Genomic DNA, 22,234 nt, shown 5'->3' on the forward strand with positions numbered 1-22,234 from the left:
TGGTCCAAACTGCTTGGATAGGGCATGCAATGAGAGGAAGGGAATTCCTGCGATTGTGAATGTCGAATTTGTGAAGATTTGAGAAGCAAATAGCCCTTGGCATTTATATGCTTGCTTCTTTGAGACTTGTTTGAGAATTCTAGTCAACCACAACTTTGACGAGCAACACACTTGAATTGACTTGATCTTGATGCAACAATCTTTCAAGTCACTAAAGATGGACTCATTGACTCCCAATGAAAAACGTTGCTGGTTGTTGATTCTGTTGTTTCAGTGAAAGACGGCCAAGCTTGACAAGCAAAATAAAAGTTTAATTATATAGGTTTTGGGAGTCTTGAAGAAACAACAACCTCAAGTGGTGTTTCCAACCAGAGAACAGTCCCACTTTGTTCCTTGAGCTCGTAACAATCCATGCCTTTGCCAGGAACAAAGCTCCAGTCGAAAGAGTGAATCAAGTTAAACAATAGCAATTGAGCAGTCTTCAATCCCAGTGACATCCCCGGACACATTCTTCGGCCCGCACCAAATGGAAGCAGCTCAAAGTCCTGGCCTTTTACGTCGATCGAGTTCCCAAGGAACCTTTCCGGCTTGAATTGCAATGCATCCTCCCATACTGCCGGATCTCTTCCAATTGCATAACCATTGACAAATGTGGAAGTTCCTTTGGGAATGTCATAGCCAGCAACCTTGCACGCTTCGGTTGACATGTGAATCAGCAGCGGAGCTGGAGGATGAATGCGGAACGCTTCCTTGACAATTGCCTGAAGGTACTCCAGTTTGTCAAAGTCGCTCTCCGCAACAAGGCGTTCCTTTCCGACAACGGTGTCAATCTCTTCCTGGGCCTTTTGAAGAATAAGTGGATTGTGCATGAGTTCCAACAGCGTCCATTCAATCAAACTAGCGCTGGTATCTCCTCCAGATAAAAGCTCCTGCATGATTCGAGATTAGCCAACATTACTAGCGTTGACTTTGTTACCGTGACAATAGCTTTGACCGATTCCTCTCCCCGGGCTCCTTCGCTTTTCAAGCTTTGCAGCATGATATCCATGAAATCTATGGGCTGCGAGGTCTCGGACTCGAGCCTAGCCTTGTGATCGTCTAAAATTCTCTGCAAGAACTTGTCTTGTCTCGCATGTATCCTCTTCATCTCTGGGATCTTCCAGTCAATCCGTCTCATGAACGCCGGTACGAACTCACTGATGTGGAATTGAAGCATCTGCTCGGTGATTTCAAACACAATGTGCTTGAAATCCTCGGCCTCACTGCTCATCTTAGCCTCATGCTCACCATACTCGAAGAAACGCTTGCTCATCAGGATCTGCATGACAACATTGAAGACATATGTTGTCAGGAGGTGCCTCATGTTGATTGGCTTCTGATAGTCAGCCGCATTCACAAGCTCAGACAAGACGCCACGCATTTCTCTCGTTCGCACCCCTTGAAACGATTCAATGCGCTTGACAGTAAAGAGCTCTGTAGCGCAAAGCTTCCTCATTCTTTTCCAGTAGTCGCCATATGGAACAAAACCAATGTCTCGGAAGTTGTAGAAGTTGTACTCCCCCATGATCAAGTATGGCCTCGAGGCAAAATTTGCATCCTGGATCTTTAGTACCTCTTTCGCTAGCTCCGGACTGGAGATCACCACAGCTGGTACCATTCCCAGGCGTAAAAACACAATCGGTCCATACTTTGTGGAGAGTGCCTGGAATGAAAGGTGTAGCATTCTTCCCAAGAGATGCAAGTGACCGATAAGAGGCAGCCCCCATGGAGATGGAGGCAAATTAAGCCGACGCTTGAAAGATAGCACCAAGAAGAGAAGAGTGATCAACAAAACAACTGCGTATTGAGCAAACTCCATTACTGATTCAAAGTATCAAACGTGACAGCCTGAAAGAAGGATGGATCGATGATCTATCGATATAAACATTGGTTGCATCTAACAGTCCATGTGAGTGGCTTTGACTTGATATTTCAACACGTATGTTCTTATTTTCTTTCTAAACTATTCTGTGCTTAAAACTTAGTGGTCCAAGTTTGACAATTATTAATCAAGATATTTTATGGAGCCGGCAATGTAGAAAAGCAACTTATATCGGTCTCATGCTTGTAAACAATATATGAATGAAGGAATATGTTGAAATGTTCAAGTGTAGTCAGTCTCTTGGAAGACTTGGATTCTAAGGTTCTAGTCTAAGACTGAGCATAGAATACCGCTGCCATACCCAAGCACCCCACTTCCATATGTGCACCGCGTGAGGAATGACTCGGCTGGGCGAACTACATACATGACAAAGTGTTCGGTGATCCCGAATTGCGTCAAAAAATTTAACACTCAAGCATTCTCGTGGCTGTTCAAGCATTCTCGTGGCTGTAGTAGTTTGCAAGAATTAAAATGCCAAATAGCCATGCATATGAAACATTGATTTTCACTTCGTCCGTAGCTAGTTTACATGCGACGCAGCGAACTGCATAGTAAAGGCCACACTACTAAGAGAAAAATATATGGAAGTACATCAATTTTCATATCAGGTTTAATAAATTTTGGATCTGGTTGAGTTTGTTTGAACTTGCCACCACATTTTTTCGGGCCCAACACGATGATGGTGCGCTTTGGATCCAGAATCCAAGTCCCACGAAACGTGCCTCCACCCAGTAGGGGGTTATCCATGCCATGGTAGCGGCTTCTCGCATAGTGGAACACCAGATTCGCTGGGATTGCGCAGGAGAGAACATCCAGGAACTTCAGGAAATCTTTCTTCCCATTCCGGGACGCATTCGCGGCAAAGATATCGCGGTAAAAGATGAATTCGTCTTCCTTGTCCTGGATCATCCTCCACGTAGTGTTCACGGGGTCCTGAAACGTCTGCACGCTCGGATCGGTGAGCAGCAGCACCGCGAAGATTGTTAAACTTATTCTTGTAAAACTCCCTGAGAAACGAGAAGACGTCGTTCACCATCCACATATGATCGAGCATAGCGTTCTGAGCACTGATGTAATCCAGGGATTCAACATCCTCATCGTCAAACAAAGCACCCATTACGTAGATGAGTAAGACGTTCTTCCTCCGGTACCTAGAGCTTGTAGTCCTGCGTCAAGTCGTCACTCAAGATGCTTCTTGCCCAGCCCTCAACAGTGGAAACCGTGAGCTTGAACAGCTCCGGCTTCAACAGAGACCTCAAATCCTTCATCAGATCGTGGCAGGCTCGATATCCGGCACTTCCGCAAGCGATGCGGTTCCATAGCAGAGGCTATGAACAGTGTCGATATACGATGACGCGAGAGCTCCCCCAGCAACCTCGTTGTCATCAAATGGATCGTCCAGGAAAGCAGTGAGCCAGGCAAACTTCGCCTGCTTCGCTTCGAATAACTATTGATGGTTCAAGCCTTGAGACTGGTTGTTGCTCAGCGGTTTATAAAATGATATCAATGTGGCGTAATTCCTAATCAATCGACATGGAGTTTCGATTGCTCTTGTGTTCTTCATCTATGTTCTTGTATGGGGAATTCCAGGTGGAGGGCACCGCCGTCTCAACTTGCCAGTATCACTCAGTAGGTCTCTTCCATTGATCGGACACCTCCACCTCTTTGGGAGGAAACCCCATCTCTCTCTCCTTACACTGTCCAACAAGTATGGACCGATCTTCTCTCTCCGGCTGGGAATGGTGCCATCCGTGGTGGTCGCGAGCGCCCATCTGGCCAAGGAGCTCTTCAAAGCCCAGGACGTTACATTCTCTTCCAGGCCGTATTTCATGCCAGGGGAGTATAGCTTCTACAACTTCCTTGACATGGGATTTGCGCCTTACGGCGATTACTGGAAGAACATACGGAAGCTGTGTGCCACGGAGCTCTTCACAATCAGGCGCATCGATTCTTTCTTGTGGGTACGAACAGAGGAGCTCCATGAGATGCTATCGGCGCTCTTGGATTCTTCTCTCGATTGCAAGCCCGTCAACATGAGAGACATGGTCACGACATGCCTGTTCAATGTAATCACGCGGATCCTGATGAGCAAGAGGTTCTACACGTTTGTGGGAGATGAGGCAACCATGGATGACGATGCCCGGGAGTTTAAGAGCCTCCTGCTGTCCATCACAGACCAGGCGCTCGATTTTCACATCAGCGAGTTTGTCCCGCCGTGGCTCAGAGGCATCGACTGGAAGATCCCGCGGCTCAAGAAGCTGCAGGCAAAGATTGATAGTTTCTTGCAGAAGATAGTCGACGAGCACAAGCTTGGTGTCGATAGCGGCAAGGAGGACTTCATGCACATCATGCTCGAGTACCTCAAGGATGAACCATATTGCGAGGACAGTGTCAAGGCCAATAGCATGGTAAGTTCTTCCTCTCGTGATTTGACGTCTCTTAACTATATCCTCGAATGTGCCAGGAGCTTATATGTGGAACAGACACAAGTGCCGCCGTGATCGAGTGGGCGATCCTGGAGCTTCTTCACCACCCGGAGATGCTACGAAAAGCTCAAGAGGAGATGGACGTGGTGGTGGGGAATTCTCACCTGGTCGGAGAAGCCGACATTGCGCAGCTCCAGTATATGCAAGCAGTGATCAAGGAAACCTTCCGCTTCCATCCTCCAATTCCTCTTCTGCCTCGCATGGCATCTCACGACTGCAAGCTGGGAGGATTTGATGTTCCAAAGGGCGCAACCACGTTCGTGCACGTCTACGCCATTGGAAGGGATCCAGCCGTGTGGGACGAACCATTGAAGTTCATGCCGGAGAGGTTCTTGGGGAATTCCTTGGATGTCAAGGGCCAGGACTATGAGCTGCTTCCATTTGGCTCTGGTCGCAGGGGTTGTCCGGGGATGATACTGGGATTACGAACGGTGCAGCTGCTGGTATCCAACTTGATTCACAGCTTCGATTGGAGCTTTGCGGGGGAGAGGGGAGGAGAAGCATTTCCTCTGGAAGAACGAGACTCTGCTGGGACTGTTATTTGGACCAAGACTCCGCTCCAAGTCGTGGCCACTCCAAGACTTAGGAAGGAGGTACTGCTAGGCTGATTGAGATTTCATGAAATGGGCTTGCAAATATCTCCTCGTTATTTAAAAATTTCTTTTCATAAACTGTTTATACATGGTCTCGTGTCTCCAAGAAGCATGAAACCAAAAGGTATAATAAGTATACTGTATTGATGAGTGAGGCTGCAACAGAACTCCTCCCAATCGTCTCTACTGTGGTTGTGGTCGCCCTGCTTCATTGCCAAGTAAACTGACCATTGAATGTACAAGGTAAGAGTGGGAAGTTTCTTTGTACAGCTTTTCTCCGAGAAAATGTTTCAAACTGAAAGAGCCAATGAAATAAAAAAGTTTTAAATGAAAGGTCAAAAATAAACGCAAGCCATCAGCTACAATTCCACAGTTCTCAACCAACTTCATATCCTTGGCATAAGGGGTTGTTAAGTGCCAACTTTAACTCTGTCAACATGAGTCAAAAGGAAAGGTTAACCTACGTAAGGGCTCATAATGAAGCAGTGGCACAGTGGGAAGTAGGAGGAATTTCAAGAGGAATTATAGCATAATTTAGAAAGATTAACTTTTTATTATTTAACGTTGGATTTTAACATTTGTATTTGAAATGGATGCAGTTTTTAAGGTGTAGCAAATATTTCCTTAAGGCAAGGAGAGTCCCCATAATCGTGAATGTCGAATTTGTGAAGATTTGAGAAGCAAATAGCCCTTGGCATTTATATGCTTGCTTCTTTGAGACTTGTTTGAGAATTCTAGTCAACCACAACTTTGACGAGCAACACACTTGAATTGACTTGATCTTGATGCAACAATCTTTCAAGTCACTATAGATGGACTCATTGACTCCCAACGAAAAACTGCTGGTTGTTATTTCTGTTGTTTTCAGTGAAAGACGGCCAAGCTTGACAAGCAAAATAAAAGTTTAATTATATAGGTTTTGGGAGTCTTGAAGAAACAACTACCTCAAGTGGTGTTTCCAACCAGAGAACAGTCCCACTTTGTTCCTTGAGCTCGTAACAATCCATGCCTTTGCCAGGAACAAAGCTCCAGTCGAAAGAGTGAATCAAGTTAAACAATAGCAATTGAGCAGTCTTCGACATCCCCAGACACATTCTTTGGCCCAGCCTAAAGTCCTGGCTTTTTATGTCAATCAAGTTCCCAAGGAACCTTTCCGGCTTGAATCGCAATGCATCCATACTGCTGGATCTCTTCCAATTGTATAACAATTGACAAATGTGGGAGTTTCTTTGGGAATGTCATAGCCAGCAACCTTGCACGCTTCGGTTGACATGTGAATCAGCAGCGGAGCTGGACCTTGACGATTGCCCAAGGTACTCCAGTTTCTCTCAGCAACAAGGCGTTCCTTTCCGACGACAGTGTCAATCTCTTCCTGGGCCTTTGAAGAACAAGTGGATTGTGCATGAGTTCCAACAGCGTCCTTTCGATCAAACTAGCGCTGGTATCTCTTCCAGATAAAAGCTCCTGCATAATTCGAGATTAGCCAACTGACTTTGTTGACAATAGCTTTGACCGAATCCTCTCCTCGGGCTCCTTCGCTTTTCAAGCTTTGCAGCATGGTCTGCGAGGTCTTGGACTCGAGCCTAGCCTTGTGATCGTCTATAATTCTCTTAAAGAACTTGTCTTGTCTCGCATGTATCCTCATCATCTCTGGGATCTTCCAGTCAATCCGTCTCATGAACGCCAGTACGAACTCACTGATGTGGAATTGAAGCATCCGCTCCGTGATCTCAAACACAATGTGCTTGAAATCCTTGCCTCGCTGCTCATCTCAGCCATACTCGAAGAAACGCTTACTCATCAGGATCTGCATGACAACATTGAAGACATATGTTGTCAGGAGGTGCTCATGTTGATTGGCTTCTGAAAGTTAGCCGCATTCACAAGCTCAGGCAAGACGCCACGCATTTCTCTCGTTCGCACCCCTTGAAACGATTCAATGCGCTTGACAGTAAAGAGCTCTGTAGCGCAAAGCTTCCTCATTCTTTTCCAGTAGTCGCCATACGGAACAAAACCAATGTCTCGGAAGTTGTAGAAGTTGTACTCCCCCATGATCAAGTATGGCCTCGATGCAAAATTTGCATCCTGGATCTTTAGTACCTCTTTCGCGAGCTCCGAACTGGAGATCACCACTCCTAGGCGTAAAAACATAATCGGTCCATACTTTGTAGATGCATGTGACCAATAAGAGGCAGCCCCTGGAGGCAAATTAACGACGCTTGAAAGATAGCACCAAGAAGAGAAGAGTGATCAACAGAACAACTGCATATTGAGCAACCTCCATTTCTGATTGAAAGTGTCAAACGTGACAGCCTGAAGGAAGGATGAATTGATGATCTATCCATAAAGCTGTGGTTGCATCTAACAGTACATGTCAGTGGCTTTCACTTGATATTTTAAGACGTATGTTCTACTGAACTATTCACTTACAATGGATGGTCCGCTTAAAACTTGGTGGTCCAAGTGTGACGGTTTTATGCAATTATTGGTCAAGATATTTTATGGAGCCTAGAATAGCAACTTATATGTTGAAAGTCGAAATGTAATTTTCATAAACATCCCATAGTCTCATGTTGACCTCACAAAGACAATGTAGATTATAATTATGTCTTAGTTTTTATTATATTCTTATTTTCTTCAAAGGCTGCCTGTTACAATTTGATTGACATACCACTGAGCTAAAAATATTAAATATTCTGACTAGACTAAGAAGTTTTCTTGTCTTCCAGGACAGGACACCTGTGAAACATGCTGGTGTGTAATCTTGAAAATTTAATGGCTTAAGACAATGTTAGTGATCAGAACATTCACTTCAAGAAGGAAACGTAAAATTTTTTTATTCAACAAAGTTTGGTCCACATTAATTAAACCGAAGCAAGCATATAATTGCCAAGGGCTATTTGCTTCTCAAATTTTAGACATTCACGATTATGGGGTCTTACTTGCTCTTGTCTATGCCTTAAGGATATATTTCCTGCGCCTTAAGCCGCCTACATGGATTGCCCCTCCCTGGACACCTCCGTCATCTCGCAGGAATTCCCTTCCTCTCACAGGGTTACAAGGTTCTCCAGCTGTCCTATTTGAGGAGGAATCGGTCCGGTGAGTTTGTTGCCATGCAAGTCCCTGCCAGAGAAGAACGCAAGAACTCAGTAAACGAAAACCAACACACACCAACCCACAGTTTCCTGAGATCCAGGAAATGATCGGGAACGTTCCAATGATCGACACTTGAAAGAGCTCCCTGGAAAGAAAGAAGAAAGTGACGATCAAAGTGATAAGAGGTATTAAAACTCACAATTCCGTGGCCATCGGCATTTGGGGAGGAACAAGTGATTCCCGGCCACAATGCCGCGTCTCCATCCCCATAGGGATCCTCCCCATTCCAGCATACATAACCTTCCATCCTCCAGCTGCCTTGAGCTCGTTCAATGCCTTGACTGGAATTGGCAAGATCGTCGCTTAATCCCTGTCTAAATCGAAAATGCAGGTGGAGAGGATCGACTCACCGTCTCGCTTCACCGTCTTGGCAGCTGCTAGAGTGGCAATTCAGAGCCCAAGAACGAAACCAAGGAGCCCCATCTCAAGAACCCTAGATTTTCATTTTTGAATCAATGAATCGGTACTGTAACATTTCAACATTTGTATGGAATCGCTATGTTTTTCACTGGATTCTCAGTTGAATTCGCTACCCACGCAGTGATGGCACGTAAAGAGATTGATAGGATCGACCCTGCGCTTGATGTGGTACAGGCGAGGATAGTTCTTCCCAAAGAAGGATTGTTGCCAATTGGGCTCGTTGTAATCGGCCTCGTTCACGTAAGTCCCGGAGCCCGGCGTGAGATCGATGAAGAGCTTGTTCGCCTGCGACACTAGATTCGCAGCAGCCCTCATCTCCGCCACCGTCGCATTGTCCCGCCAAGTCAGGGGCGATACGAGCAGCCACAGTCCGTCGCGATACGCCGGATTCACAGCGCTGTCTTGGGGTTCTCGCACTTTTCCGCCCCCCAGGATCGCATATGTAGCTGGAACTTGCAGCTCGGTCATGACGCGCATCATGGCCTTTGGGAGGAGGTCTTGTTCGTGGTTGAAGAGCGATCTCGGGATCAGCCTCGTTGCGAAGACATCCGAGACTCCCAAGTTGTTGAGGCCCAAGCACGATTCCTGCCCTCCACATTGAAACTGCAAGTGCCAGTCCCAGTACGAGGCATACGTCTCCAAGCTCCCGTCGATCCGGATGTTGTTCTCCCGCGCGTACGATAGCAGCGGGGCCAAGGTGGCGGAAGCATACGAGACGTTCCGGTTGGGCAGCAGGAACGTTAGCGTCAGGCTCTGGCTTGTCGAGAAGAAGTAGCCAGACCAGCCGGCATCGGACAGAGAGGGATTCAACCTCGTAAACAGAGTGAGCAGCCCCTGAAAGGTGGTGGTATCGGGGGCGCTGAAGTTGTGAGGAGCGAAGACGAGGGTGTGAAGAGCTGGAAAAGTCCTGTGCGTCGCCGAGAGCACAACTCCGAATGTTCCTCCGCCGCCACCCCGGAGAGCCCAGAACAAGTCCGTGTTTTGGCATGCATTTGCTTTGACAAGCCTACCATCCGCGGTCACCACCTCGTACTCGAGAACGTTATCGGCGCTCAAGCCAATTAGCGGGGAAAGGAAACTTTGGCCGCCACCTTGAGGGTATCCGCCGGCTGCTCCAACCGAGGAACATCCCCCGCCAGCCAGGATCATCTTTCGTTGATACGCTTGCCGATAGAGCTCCTCCCACTGAATTCCAGCTCCCACCGTCACTGCCGAGTAGCCACGGTCGCTACCACGGCCGCATTTGAAGCTCTCGTGGAACTGGATCTTCTGGAGGTGGTGCACCCAAATGCTGAGAGCTCCCACCGCCGTGCTCCGCCCGAGGAAGTCATGCCCCGTGTTTCGTATCACGATGCGCAAGTCGTGCCGGGACGCAAACTTGACGGCCTCTTGGACGTGGGCCGCCCGAGTAACGTTGACCGCGTAGATCGGGACCGCGCCCTGGAAGCAAGCGGCGGTCCTGTTGGAGGAGATCAGGCAGCGCTGCTCCCCAAACGATTCCCAGCTCGTCCGTTGCAATGCACCCGGTTGATCGGTCCTCCAGAACGGACTGTTCCAGCCGCTCCTCACGGCGTTGCAGGCTCGCTCGTCGTAGTTTGGATCATGGCATGGCGATGCTGGAGGGGCCACGCTGATCATTCTCCCTCCCACGGAGCGATTGAAGGATGCCCAGGTCTGTGCGTCTGGCCAGCACAGCTCGCCCGCTATACACTTGGAGTGGACATGGCCGGGAGCAAATAGAACGACCAAGAATATCGATAGTATCGCTATCATCCTTGAAGAACCTTTACAGGGCTGAGAGAAAGAGAGCTATGCTTTCTTTTGCTGATCGATCTCGAGATGTAGCTTTGTCAATGACTTTGGCACTGCAAGCAACCATTTATATATCACTTGGAAGCCGCGGTTTTCATTCGCTCGCTGGGTTTGACATTGACATGTTCTTTAGAGGCTGAAAATTCGAGCAATGGCGCCCAGGCGACTTTTCACACGCTGAGATATCAAAGTCATGCATGGACATTATGTACGTCAGTCGACGTGTTGTTTGAGCAATGAACAAGGCCAAGATAACAACCACCATTCCAAATTGACCGAATCTTTCAGAATCTTCTCTAAGCGCTTTCGTGGATGTCACATTTGCGCGTCGGTCAAGCTGGCCAGGAATGTATTTAAGCAGCCGTCTCGGGATCAAAGTCACAAGTCTTTGCAAGCAATCCAGGAATCATGGGCGTGATAAGCTACTTCACCGGATACCGCGGCGCTACAGGCTTTGGATCGGGAGCTACAGCCGAGAAAGTTGCAAAGGGGATTTCTCTGGAATCCAAAGTGGTAATCGTCACAGGTATGCCGATTCCATCGATAGTTTGCTTCGATTTCTCATCATCAAGCTACAGGGGCTACCTCCGGAATTGGGTTTGAGACTGCCAGAGTTCTCGCCAAGCACGGTGCGCACGTTGTTATCCCAGCCAGGAAGCTACAGAACGCTGAAGCAGCCAAGTCCAAGATCCAACGCGAATTCCCTAATGCAAGGGTCACTGTTCTTGAGCTGGATCTGAGCTCCCTCAAGTCGGTCAGGAAATTTGTCGACGACTTCAAGGCTCTAAATCTCCCGCTCCACATCCTCATGTGAGTCACTCCTGTTAGTGTTTCTGATCAAAATGCATGGATCAATGCAGAAACAATGCTGGGATGACGGCCAATAACTTCCAGCTCTCACCGGATGGCTTGGAGCTCGATTTCGCGACAAACCATATGGGTATGGTGTTCAAGTTTTGTCTGTTAGAAAAACCTTCACGCTTTGGATGATGATCCAGGTCCGTTTTTGCTCACTGAGCTGCTGTTGGACAAGATGATCCAGACTGCATCTCAAACTGGAGTGCAAGGTCGGATTGTCATGGTGGCGTCTGAAGGTCACAGATATGTTCCAAAAGGCGGGATTGAGTTTGACAAGCTGAATGATAAGAACAGGTCAGTTTTTTCATTGACAAGTAGGAGGAAGCATTTCGGTTTTCCTTGCAATCTTTCCAATGAACTTTCTTTAACTCTCGTCGTACAGCTTCCAATGGATTACTAGCTACGGAAGATCCAAACTGGCCAACATACTGCATACCAGGGAGTTAGCAAGCCGCTTGAAGGTGTCCATAGATTCAAAGTTTTTGTGCTCGAGTTTTCCCAGACATAATTTTGATGATCTTCCATTTCAGGAGAAGGGTGCCAACGTGCTTGTAAATTCACTTCATCCTGGAACTATCAAGACGAACCTTGGAAGAGATTTCAACCAGACTTCAGCTAGTAAGTTCATGAAACAGTATCTGAAAAGAATTGAGATTGATCAACTTGTGCTGCTGTGCAGAGCTGCTTCTCTTCCTCGCGAGCCCACTTTGCAAATCCATCCCGCAGGTACAAACATATCATAGCCTACGTTTCTGGATTAAAGCTGTGATTTCTTTCAGGGCGCTGCTACAACCATGCTTCTTGCGGTCCATCCTTGCATGGAGGGCGTGAGTGGAAAGTACTACTTGGATTGCAACGAAGCGGATTGCACCCCTCATGCCAAGGACATGAAGTTGGCTGCAGAGCTGTGGACTTTTAGTGAGGAGTTTATCAAGTCTCATCCTTGAGTTACATTAATTTTCTTTCAAAGTTTTGGCCAGGAGCTTTTATTTTCAATTTGAAACATTTTTCAAAGAAAAGCTAAACTTCCTTCTACATCAGTTTACTCTGAGTTTGGACCATTTTGACGGCAAACCAGTAAAGTGAACGGGCCAAGCGTGGCAATGAAGCAGGGTGATGACAACGACGGTAGAGACGTAGTTCTGTTGCGCCTCACTCATCAGGCATGCTTATTATACCTTTTGGATTCATGCTTCTTAAACACCATTTCATGGAATCTCCGTACTTATGGTTTATCAATCAGCCTAAGAGTACCTCCTTCGGAGTGACCATGACTTAATGCTTCTCCGAAACGCCACGAGCAGCTTTGCCCACAGTGTAGCCGCGTGTGCACTTTCCCCGCGTCTCACTCCCGTCAATAAAATTTCTGTTTCTAGTGCTAACTTTAGATGGCATCTTCTTCCGCTGCTGTAACCCCTGGCTACTACACAAATTCACAGGAGAAAACTTCGCAACCTGGAGAACAAAGGTCCAGCTCATCTTGATGGCAAACGATTGCTGGACAATCGTGGACGGCACCGAAGCTGAACCAGCTGAGCCCGCTCTCCAGCCAGTGTGGAAAGCCAAGAATAGAAGAGCCCGCTCTGTCATTGGCTTAGGACTCGGCGACGAGTTCATCCATCTGCTGGATCTCTCGAAGACCGCTCACGAGAATTGGTAGTCCTTGGTGAAGGTGTTTGCTGCGAAAGCAGCAAATGCCAAGATCGTCCTTAACCCAGAAGTTCCTTTCTCTCCGGATGCAGCCAACAGACACGATGGCATCGTACATTGGCAAGCTTAGGGGGATGATGCAAGAGCTTAAGGAGGCTGGCGCGCCTGTCTCGGACGATTATGCCAAAGCTTTCCTTCTCTATTCGGTTTCTTCTGAACTCCAACCGTCTTCCTCTATGTTCTCCTTCGTTCCAGGAAAGACCCTAGACGAGCTCTATTCCAATCTCTTGGAAGAAGAGCGCAAGCTTCTGGAGCGAAAATCAGGCACGACCTCCGCAGATTCTGCTCGTGATCAGGCTTTGTTCATTGGCAAGAAGTCAGGAAATGGAAATGCCAAGAAGCGTGGGAATTCTCGCGGATTTGCCTCCATCACAAATGGAAACAAGAAAAAGAAGGGGCCGTGTACCTTCTGCGGGAAGATGGGGCACATAGAGCGAGAATGTGGAGCTAAGAAAGCAAACACCCAACGGATGCTGACTCAAACAGACGTTGCTGATGGCCGTGGCCTCGTCACTGGTGTCTGGTTTAGACGTCCTCTGGTTGGACAGTGGTGCTTCTTACCACATGACTCCTCTTCGTACAGCATTCCACACTTTCCACGAATTGCTTTCCCCAAAACAAGTCTTTGTTGGAGACAAGCGACTTCTCGACGTTGAAGGCCGTGGCATGGTGCAAGTCAAGTTGCCCAATGGATCTCTCAAGGAAAATCCATAACATGTGCCCGGTGCAGGCCAGACTGTCCTTTCGGTTGGCGTCGCCTCCGATCAAGGGTTCTCGCTCACATTCTTTGCAGAAGGATGTACTATTTTTGGAGCAGATGGCAGTGAGGTACGATACACTCTATCGCCTCAACGCAGAGCTTGTTTATCCAGGGACATACATGCTAGCGCTTCGAGGCCAAGAGACAATTCATCTTTGGCATGCTCGTCTCGGGCATGTAAATGAGAAGGATCTCCAGAACCTTGCTCGCAGCAAGCTAACAAATCCGAAGTTTTTTAAAACTTCAAAATTTTCAAAAGCTGGGCAGAAAATTTTACAGGAAGAAAAATCAGTGTGCTACGCACAGATGGAGGAGGAGAATACATTGCACAAGGATTTCTCCAATTCCTAGCTGAGGCAGGAATTCCTCATCAGTACACGGCTGCTTATACACCACAGCAGAATGGTGTGGCTGAGAGGTTTAATCGGACGCTCTTGGATATGGTGCGTTGCCTTCTTCTGCATTCCGGACTGCCACACAGCTTCTGGGGAGAAGCAGTGAACACGACGGTGTACTTGCGTAACCGTTTGCCCACCCGGAGCACAGGCTTGATCCCGCATCACGTTTGGACTGGGAAACGTCCAAATTGAGGGCACATCCGGATCTTTGGGTGCAGTGCGTACGCCCGCATCCCTAATCCGAACAGGCGCAAGCTCGACCCACGCAGCACGAAGACCATCTTCGTGGGCTAAGGCCTACCGGCTCTACAATCCGTAGTGAGCTGCGACGTGATTTTCAACGAGCAAGAGCTGTATCGCCTCGAAGGTACTTCAAGCCATTCAACTGATCTTGTGGATCTTTCTTTGGTTCTGGATGAGGTGCTTCCTCTTTCGCTCCCAGCTCCAGAGAATTTTCCTCCAGGAGGAGCTAACAACCAAGGCCCACAAGATCCTGGCCGAGCAGTGCCCTTGGTGGCTGGAGGTGGGATCTCCTCCTCACACGCCACTTCTTGCACCTTCTACTGCTTCCACCAGCAGTCCCACTTCTTCAGCTGAGCCCTCGCTTGTTGCCATCGTCGACGACATTTTAGGCGATGAAATATTTCATCAAGCATCCACCCAGGCCGTTGACCCCGTGATGACTCCTCCACCTCCACAGGTCTTTGGTCCACGACGCTCTGGACGTGTAACCAAGCCTTCAGTCAAAGTGCTTGAGGCCATTGCCCAGGAACCACGACAGAAAGGATTCTACTGGGCAATGCAAGGCCTTCCTGAGCCTTAAGGATATATGGACGCTCTTGCCAGTCCTGACGCCCAAAAGTGGCAAGATGTGATGCAAGATGAGTATTCTTCTTTGCTTAAAAATGACACTTGGACTCTCATGCCATTGCCACCAGGAAGGAAAGTTGTGAGCTCCAAGTGGCTCTTTAAAGAAGAGCAAGGAAGTACAAGGCGGATGGGAGTGTGGAGCGATTCAAAGCCAGATTTGTCGCTTGTGGCTTCTCGCACATTCAGGGAGTTGACTATTCTGACACTTACAGTCGGGTAGTTAAGCTAACCACCATCCGCTTGCTTCTGGTTTTAACAGCCGAGCTTGATCTTGAGCTCTATCAACTCGATGTGCGCACAGCATTCCTCAATGGTGATCTTGAGGAGGAGGTGTATGTGGCACAGCCTCAAGGTTTTGTCCTTCCAGGCCAAGAACACCTCGTATATGCATAAAGCTCTCTATAGGCTTAAACAAAGCCCCAGGTCTTGGTATAACAAGATTAATGGTTTTCTAATTACTCTTGGCTTCATACGCAGCTCAGCCGATGGTAATCTCTACATCTACTTTGAAGGCGAAGGATTTCTCTTCCTAGCGCTTTATGTGGACGATACCATCCTCGCTTCTAACCAAGTCCGGCTTATTCACAAGATTAAGACATATCTCTCTGCAAAATTCGAGATGGCGGACCTTGGTGAGCTGCATTACTGCCTTGGAATCCAAGTACGACGCAACAAGAGACATGGGATTCTCGAGCTCTCTCAAGAAAAATACATCCTGGATGTACTTCAGAGGTACTCTATGCTCCATGCTAATCCTGTGGCCACTCCTATGCCCGCAGGCCTTAAGCTTTCTAAAGCTTCTACATCCGAGACATATCGCACTGCCGGGAGGAGAAAAGCGCCAGAACTCTCTACCGTTCGATGGTCGGCATGTGATTTCAACAAGGCCGGATTTAGCCTACCCGGTAGGCTGCGTGGCAAAGTACTTGGAAAATCCATCGCAAGAACTGCTGTTAAGAGAATCCTGCGGTACGTTGCTGGAACTAAGCACTACTCTCTTCAGTTCTCCAGACGAGAGAGCTCCACAACGAGCTTGGTTGGCTTCTCTGATGCCGACTGGGCGGGAGACATAGATGACAGGAGATCAACGACAGGCTACGTCTTCCTCCTGAATGGGAACGTGGTGAGCTGGTGCTCAAAGAAGTAGGTTATCACAGCCATGTCCTCAACGGAATCAGAATACGTAGCAGCAGCAGCAGCAGTAGCAAAAGAAGCAGTGTGGCTGAGCAAGCTGCTTGAAGACTTGCGAATCCGAGTCCCTCCCATCAAGCTTTGGTGTGACAATCAGTCTGCCATTGCTCTCACAAGGAACTCTCAATTCCATTCAAGAACGAAGCACATTGAACTGAGGTTCCATTCCATCAGGGAACTCATCAACAAAGGCAAAATTCTTCTGGAAATTTGTCCTACCAACACAATGCTGGTGGAGGTCCTGACCAAGGCTCTACCTTGTGTACAGCATCAAGTCGTCCTAAAGACACTCAAGCTAGGTGACAGAAACCTTGAGGAGGAGTGTCAGGAAGCACAACGTCCATGTCACTAGCTACATCACATATCTTCACCAACCAGCAAAAGTTGCCATAACGACCAAAATGCAATGAAGTAGCTACCAAGCTGTTTCCACAAATCCTACAATGGAAGTAGCCCATAATCCTGGCTCTAGGAATTCCCCAAGAACCTCTCCAGCATGAACTTCAATGGTATTTGATGTTCCAAAGGATGCAACCACATTCTTGCATGTCTATGCTATTGGAAGGGATCCAGCCACATGGGATGAAACTTGCAGTTTTGAGATGAAACGAACAAAGAGTGAACCCTAGGTCAACTTCCCAACTTTTTAAGGCATTCCAACCTTAAATCCCATAGGCCATAGAAGATTCTCAAATTATTTTTGTGGTTTATGTCATTCTCCCCTTTCTCATGACTTAGCCATTAATGGTAGTCTTGAGAAGGTAAACAAGCCTCACATGAAGAGAGTCCAAAGTAATATAACTATGGAGAAAAGATGTGTAAATGGCATTATTAACATTGCAACAAAATGAAAGAAAGAAAGTAAATATGGTTTTCTCGTGATAATATGGTCACAGAAACAAAGGAATGAGAATAACGCAAATGGCTCAAATAATATAATTATAGAACTCAATTCTCTCCTTCTTTAGGAATGTTATTTAAATCATAACAAAAACACTCTTTTCATGTTATCCTCAGTTTCTTATGTAACTTCCTTCATGCAATAACCATTCTATTGAACTAACACTTCATGAGTTCTCTTATAGCGTGTTTTCATCAATTTTTGAGCAAAAATATTAGTTAGATCAACCTTCTCAAAATTAATTTTTAGGACCTAGATGATGGATTGATTCACGACATCATTAGAGTGCAAATACAATTTAATTTTACTTACATGGAACGTTGGATGAATTTTCAAACTAGCTGGCAAGTTTAAAGTGTAACAAAAATCCCTTATTTATTGTAAAATTGTCCAAAGCTTGTAATAGCATTGCCACCTCCTTTTAGAGATTGTTGTGCATCTGACAACTTCAGAAAAACCTTGTCACCAACTTTGTACTCCTAATGACTATGATGTTCATCAACTAATCTCTTATCTTGTATTTAAGCTTGTCTCATATTCAACTTTGCCAACTCAAGCTTGTTTTGTATATCCTCTAGAAAATCACAAATATAAGACATTTGAACCAAAGCCAAACTCAAACTCACAGAAGATATAGGCTTATAACCATACATTGCCATAAATGGACTCAATTGATAAGGAGCATGGACCATTTTTAACCTCATGAGTTGAAGTGTTGAGCTCGCAAGTTGAGCTCAAGTTTCAATTGTAATTTAATACAAACATTATAAACTTTAAAATATTAAGGTTATGATAAACTTAATAATTTTACAACACTCTACACATTTTATAGATTAAAATGTTCTAAATATTTACTATATACTATCTTTTATTAATTATATAAAGTATAATAAGTTTATATTATTAATAGAGAATAAACATTAATAGTTTTGGCAAATCTAGTTAGCTCTAAAAATGTAGTACATATGCTTGTAAGGAGTATATACCTTCCCACGTTCCTCACACTTAGTAAAGTCTGGATATATGCAAAGAGAAAAATCTTGAATGGCAATTGTGTACTTTTTAGGTATTGCATTAAGGTTATTCATTTCAATTTGCTTTGTATAGTTGGCATCGGTGTTGTAGCAATACAGCCAACACTATCTAAAAAATTTTGCTTGTTTTTATTCCCCATAGAAATATGGGGTTGAACAAAAGTAAATTTGTCACTATGGATCTAGGCCCATCATTTGCCTCTTAGAAGCATCCTCACACATTTTATATTTGATTTTATTGGCACTCAATTTGTTGAGTGCACTTTCACAACTTGGGGAGGAGGAACAAAAAAAAAATGTCAAAGGAGGAGTAAGAAAAAAATGTATGGAAGCAATCAAATGAAATTGGTAGCATTATTGTTTGACTTCCCACTTATGTGCTGGATTTTTTTTGCTCTTGATCTCACACTCTCACACATTTAATCTCTCACAATCTCAATTTCAACTCACATACTCAATCTCTCGCACTTTCAATCTCTCTCTCTCTCTCGCTCTCTTGCTCTCTTGATCTCTCCCACTCCCGCACTCGATCTCTCCCACTCCCACGCTCAATCTCTCCCACTTGTACACGCTTGATCTCTTGTGCCCAAACCCTAATCCTGACAGCTGCCCTAACCCTAAAAAATCTCTCATCCTGGCTATTCATTCAGACTTAAATCTCAGCCATCATGATATCTTCAATCTTATTTTATGACAATATAACTAGCACTTGTCAATATTTCAGTTATTAGAGAAATGATATTATTTTTTCTAAATTATCTAGAAAGGATGCATTCTCATCAATATTTTATACATATTTTGGAATCATTACAAAAAAATTTAAGAGTATAAATAAGGCACGACAAAATATGTTGTACGATATTAATCTATAAATGGATGAATCCTCATCCATAAATTTATTTTTTATTATATTAGAACCTAAACAATAGGTATGTGCTTTAAATGTGATTAACTAGTGTTCATAATTATGGATAAAACCCAACTTGTATTTAGAATTGAATCTGTTATTGAAGAATTATTATTACTTAGCCTTAAGATTTGACAAGATTTATCATCACCTAGACATAAAATTTGACAACCTAACACTTCACACGTGTTGACAGTCAGATTGGATCACTTAGATCTACATGCCATAGTAGAATGTCATTACTGACATCACGACTAACAATCAGACTTCATGTATTGAAAATTCTTTCTTGGATCTTTGTGTATATATGCATCAAACATCATAACAGATGACAATAACATTACAATTATCACATTTGCACATATTATATATGTTGTAGTATTTATATTCACTTTGTATATTATTGACCTTCTTCTTATTGCTCTCCTTAAATTCTAATTTATGTGTCATTATGAATTTTTACAAGCAACATAAAGAGAGAGAGAATTTTAAAACCTATTGAGAAGGATGGAAAGGTTTCTTCTACATTTTTAAGATCACCCACTTCTTTCATTCTCTTAAAGTATTGTTTTTGAAATTTTTTTATGTCAACATTTTGATTTTCATTTTGGCTCTATTTTGTTAAAGGCTGTGATTCGCCAAAACACCGGTATAATTGCATGCTCAGAGTTTCTTTTTTCCGGTGTGGGTGAGGGTGGACAGCAATGGGATTTATAGAATTCCAAATTGAAGGAGATTCAAGTTTTTGGATCTTCAATCAAAATGCTAAGATGCGCTTCAGCTAAAATGAATATGAAGCAAGAGTTAATTATCATCCTCTCCTCCTCCTTTAGTTCAAATGGAGAAGTCATATTAGTGCTAGTGCTAAATTCACTGTCTCTATCTTCACCAATATTCAAATTTGTTAATAATGTTTTCTAGTTTTTATGCCTCTCAATCGATGTGTACTTGTTTTTGTATAGGCCCATGAGTGAGCTTCCATCCTCCTATAACAACAACATTTTCTTTGAACTACCACCTCTTGTCAGTAGTATAGGTTCCAAATGGAAAGGGATGGAAACCAAACAGGATGTCCACAAATGGTGCAAGATCAAAACTAGACACTTCAAACATTTCAAAGGTATGGTATCTATAGTTTATTGTGGTGGGTATTTAGATTGCGTGAATGAAGTATGTAATCAAGATTGCTGTAGAAATTCTATATTTTTTGAAGGGTTTGCAATCAATTCTCCTGCTCATGACACCATTGTTATTGGATTCAAGTGTCGATTTTGCAAAAAGTGCTCCTTTATGCTATCTACAAGGCTAGGATGTATTATTTTTTTCCAAAGGATGGAGTGGTTGGAAGAGCTATGGTGTATGTTGGCACACATATGCATCCAATGCAGGAAGGGATACAAAGGAGTTCTCTCAATTGTTTCAAAGATGCTGTGTAAGAAAAAGCTATAAGAAACTCATTTGCAATTCCAAAGAATATTTAGAAAACCGTCCTTAAGGATTTTATTGCAAGCACCATACTCAATTCGAGTTGCCAAAATACTCAACTAAACAAAGTTATCTTGCCGGACTTACTATGAGGCATACAACTTGCTACTAGCTTGAGGAGGTACATCCATTGTAATTCACATATTATAATAATATCTTTTTCTTACATTATATTATTTTGGATAAAATTTGGATGTGTGAATCTCGAGAGAGGAAGTTGCAATAAAAAACTGATTCCATCCTTAAATTGAAATGAACTTGTTCATATGAGTTCAACCATAGAAGTTGGTTTCTAGATAAAGTTGTGAATGAGCAAGAGCACCTCTTCATGTTCAAAATATTTATGATGGGCCCTACCTTAAGTGTAGATCTTGTTTCCTGAATAGATATGTCTAAGTTTAATGACCTTGCAAATGCATGGGTACATTTTGACCATATGGAATGTATATCAAGTTGGACAACTATGGAAGGTCATGTGTATAATCCAAAGTAATTTATTCTCATTATATTAAAATGGTTGTAATATTTATATTTTCACAAGCTACGTTGTAATTTGATAATTGTGACAGTAGAGTTTAAAGTACAAGACCAAACAGCCCAAGAATTATTTTGAAGGTCCCTCTCCAATATTGTGCTAAAGCAGGCTAGTAAGGTTGCAAACCTTTGTGGTTTCATGTTAGATGGGGCTAGTGCAAATTGGAATAGTGTCTAAGCAATTTTTGGAAATGGTCAACTAATGGAAGGTTGTAAGAGGACTTGTCAGTTCCATTGGGCAAAAAGCATAAACCAACATTGCCACCTTATCAAGCTAAAATTTCACTAAGTGTTTAAGGAGTTGTGCAAATAATGGGCAAGTTGCATCCTCTGAAGAAGAGCATAAAGCAAAGGCAAATGAAATTTAGATATGGTAGCATAAAGATGGCTATGTAGATACAAGTTGCCTACCTCAACTTGAGTCATGGTTAGGGTGGTGGGAAGTTATAATATTCCAGTGGGGACATCACTCCATATTGGTTTCTATTTTTTCTTTTCATTTATTACCTCTTCATATCATCTTTTCCATTAGGATCAACCACTTGAGAACCTCATATACACCCCAATTGTGAATCTTTCTAAAAGTAAGCACTAGAGCTGGCATTCCTTTGAGGCAGGGAAAGGGAAAATGAATTTATATAAAGTGTGTCTATCAGATTTGATACGCGCTATAGAGCAGTAGTCAAAGCATTAGCATTTGAGGAAGGAAAATATGTAGGAACAAAGCTTTCTGTTGACATGTTATATGATAGGATGAAGAGAAAATTGATTCCACCAGCTCGAACGGTGGCAACTGTAGTTGAAGAAGTGCTCTATGACATATCTATGGAGTACACTCTTCGGGCTTCTATTGGTGATATGAAGACTATCTACTCAAAGCGTCACTTTTCTTTTGCTAGTGAAGATGTTGGCATGAACCTTGGAGCAAAAAGCTCTTTGATATTAAGTATTATTCTACTCTAAAACACCGCCCCCAGACAAAGGATGGAGAAATGTACCCAACAATGTTTGCGAGAGTTCCAAAGGCATAGAAAATAAAATGCCCTTGGGAGTTAAAGCTCCTAAGGGCCCCTACACTATACCAGAAGGAAATTGTCAATGCTAGCAATGATGGCGATGCAAGTGATGATGAAGAGGAGGATGAGGAAGCTCTATCAAGCTCACATTCCACCATCAGATGGTCAGACTCAAGCTCTAA

At 44.4% G+C, this 22,234-nt stretch overlaps 5 protein-coding genes across 7 annotated transcripts; 2 read left to right on the top strand and 3 right to left on the bottom strand.

Moving 5' to 3' along the window:
• Window positions 1–290: 290 nt before the first annotated feature.
• Window positions 291–1,876, bottom strand: LOC9634536 (flavonoid 3'-monooxygenase). The gene is made up of 2 exons (XM_002981975.2): window positions 977–1,876; window positions 291–929 (listed from the first exon to the last, which is right to left on the bottom strand). The coding sequence occupies exons 1-2, from the start codon at window positions 1,856–1,858 to the stop codon at window positions 315–317; spliced, it is 1,497 nt and encodes a 498-aa protein (XP_002982021.2). The 5' UTR covers window positions 1,859–1,876; the 3' UTR covers window positions 291–314.
• A 1,597-nt stretch (window positions 1,877–3,473) lies between these two features.
• Window positions 3,474–5,078, top strand: LOC9634868 (flavonoid 3'-monooxygenase). The gene is made up of 2 exons (XM_024686891.1): window positions 3,474–4,329; window positions 4,386–5,078. Exons 1-2 carry the CDS (start codon window positions 3,661–3,663, stop codon window positions 5,013–5,015), a joined length of 1,299 nt encoding a protein of 432 aa, XP_024542659.1. The 5' UTR covers window positions 3,474–3,660; the 3' UTR covers window positions 5,016–5,078.
• A 1,054-nt stretch (window positions 5,079–6,132) lies between these two features.
• Window positions 6,133–7,151, bottom strand: LOC9634537 (cytochrome P450 750A1). Its single transcript, XM_024686892.1, has 3 exons — window positions 6,885–7,151; window positions 6,493–6,762; window positions 6,133–6,378 (listed from the first exon to the last, which is right to left on the bottom strand). Exons 1-3 carry the CDS (start codon window positions 7,149–7,151, stop codon window positions 6,133–6,135), a joined length of 783 nt encoding a protein of 260 aa, XP_024542660.1.
• A 669-nt stretch (window positions 7,152–7,820) lies between these two features.
• On the bottom strand, window positions 7,821–10,401 carry LOC9634869 (uncharacterized FAD-linked oxidoreductase ARB_02478). 3 transcript variants are annotated; one of them, XM_002981977.2, is made up of 4 exons: window positions 8,507–10,401; window positions 8,296–8,437; window positions 8,180–8,241; window positions 7,821–8,123 (listed from the first exon to the last, which is right to left on the bottom strand). In XM_002981977.2, exon 1 carries the CDS (start codon window positions 10,347–10,349, stop codon window positions 8,673–8,675), a length of 1,677 nt encoding a protein of 558 aa, XP_002982023.1. In that variant the 5' UTR covers window positions 10,350–10,401; the 3' UTR covers window positions 7,821–8,123; window positions 8,180–8,241; window positions 8,296–8,437; window positions 8,507–8,672. The 3 variants fall into 3 exon arrangements, with proteins under 3 accessions (XP_002982023.1, XP_024542710.1, XP_024542709.1); XM_024686942.1 differs by having other exon boundaries at window positions 8,176–8,241; XM_024686941.1 differs by having other exon boundaries at window positions 8,172–8,241.
• A 326-nt stretch (window positions 10,402–10,727) lies between these two features.
• On the top strand, window positions 10,728–12,286 carry LOC9634870 (short-chain dehydrogenase TIC 32, chloroplastic). The gene is made up of 8 exons (XM_002981871.2): window positions 10,728–10,914; window positions 10,967–11,198; window positions 11,249–11,328; window positions 11,387–11,540; window positions 11,629–11,707; window positions 11,777–11,864; window positions 11,926–11,972; window positions 12,026–12,286. Exons 1-8 carry the CDS (start codon window positions 10,797–10,799, stop codon window positions 12,191–12,193), a joined length of 966 nt encoding a protein of 321 aa, XP_002981917.1. The 5' UTR covers window positions 10,728–10,796; the 3' UTR covers window positions 12,194–12,286.
• Window positions 12,287–22,234: the final 9,948 nt, after the last annotated feature.

The sequence above is a fragment of the Selaginella moellendorffii genome, unplaced genomic scaffold, assembly GCF_000143415.4.
Source record: "Selaginella moellendorffii unplaced genomic scaffold, v1.0 SELMOscaffold_51, whole genome shotgun sequence".
NCBI lineage: Eukaryota > Viridiplantae > Streptophyta > Lycopodiopsida > Selaginellales > Selaginellaceae > Selaginella > Selaginella moellendorffii.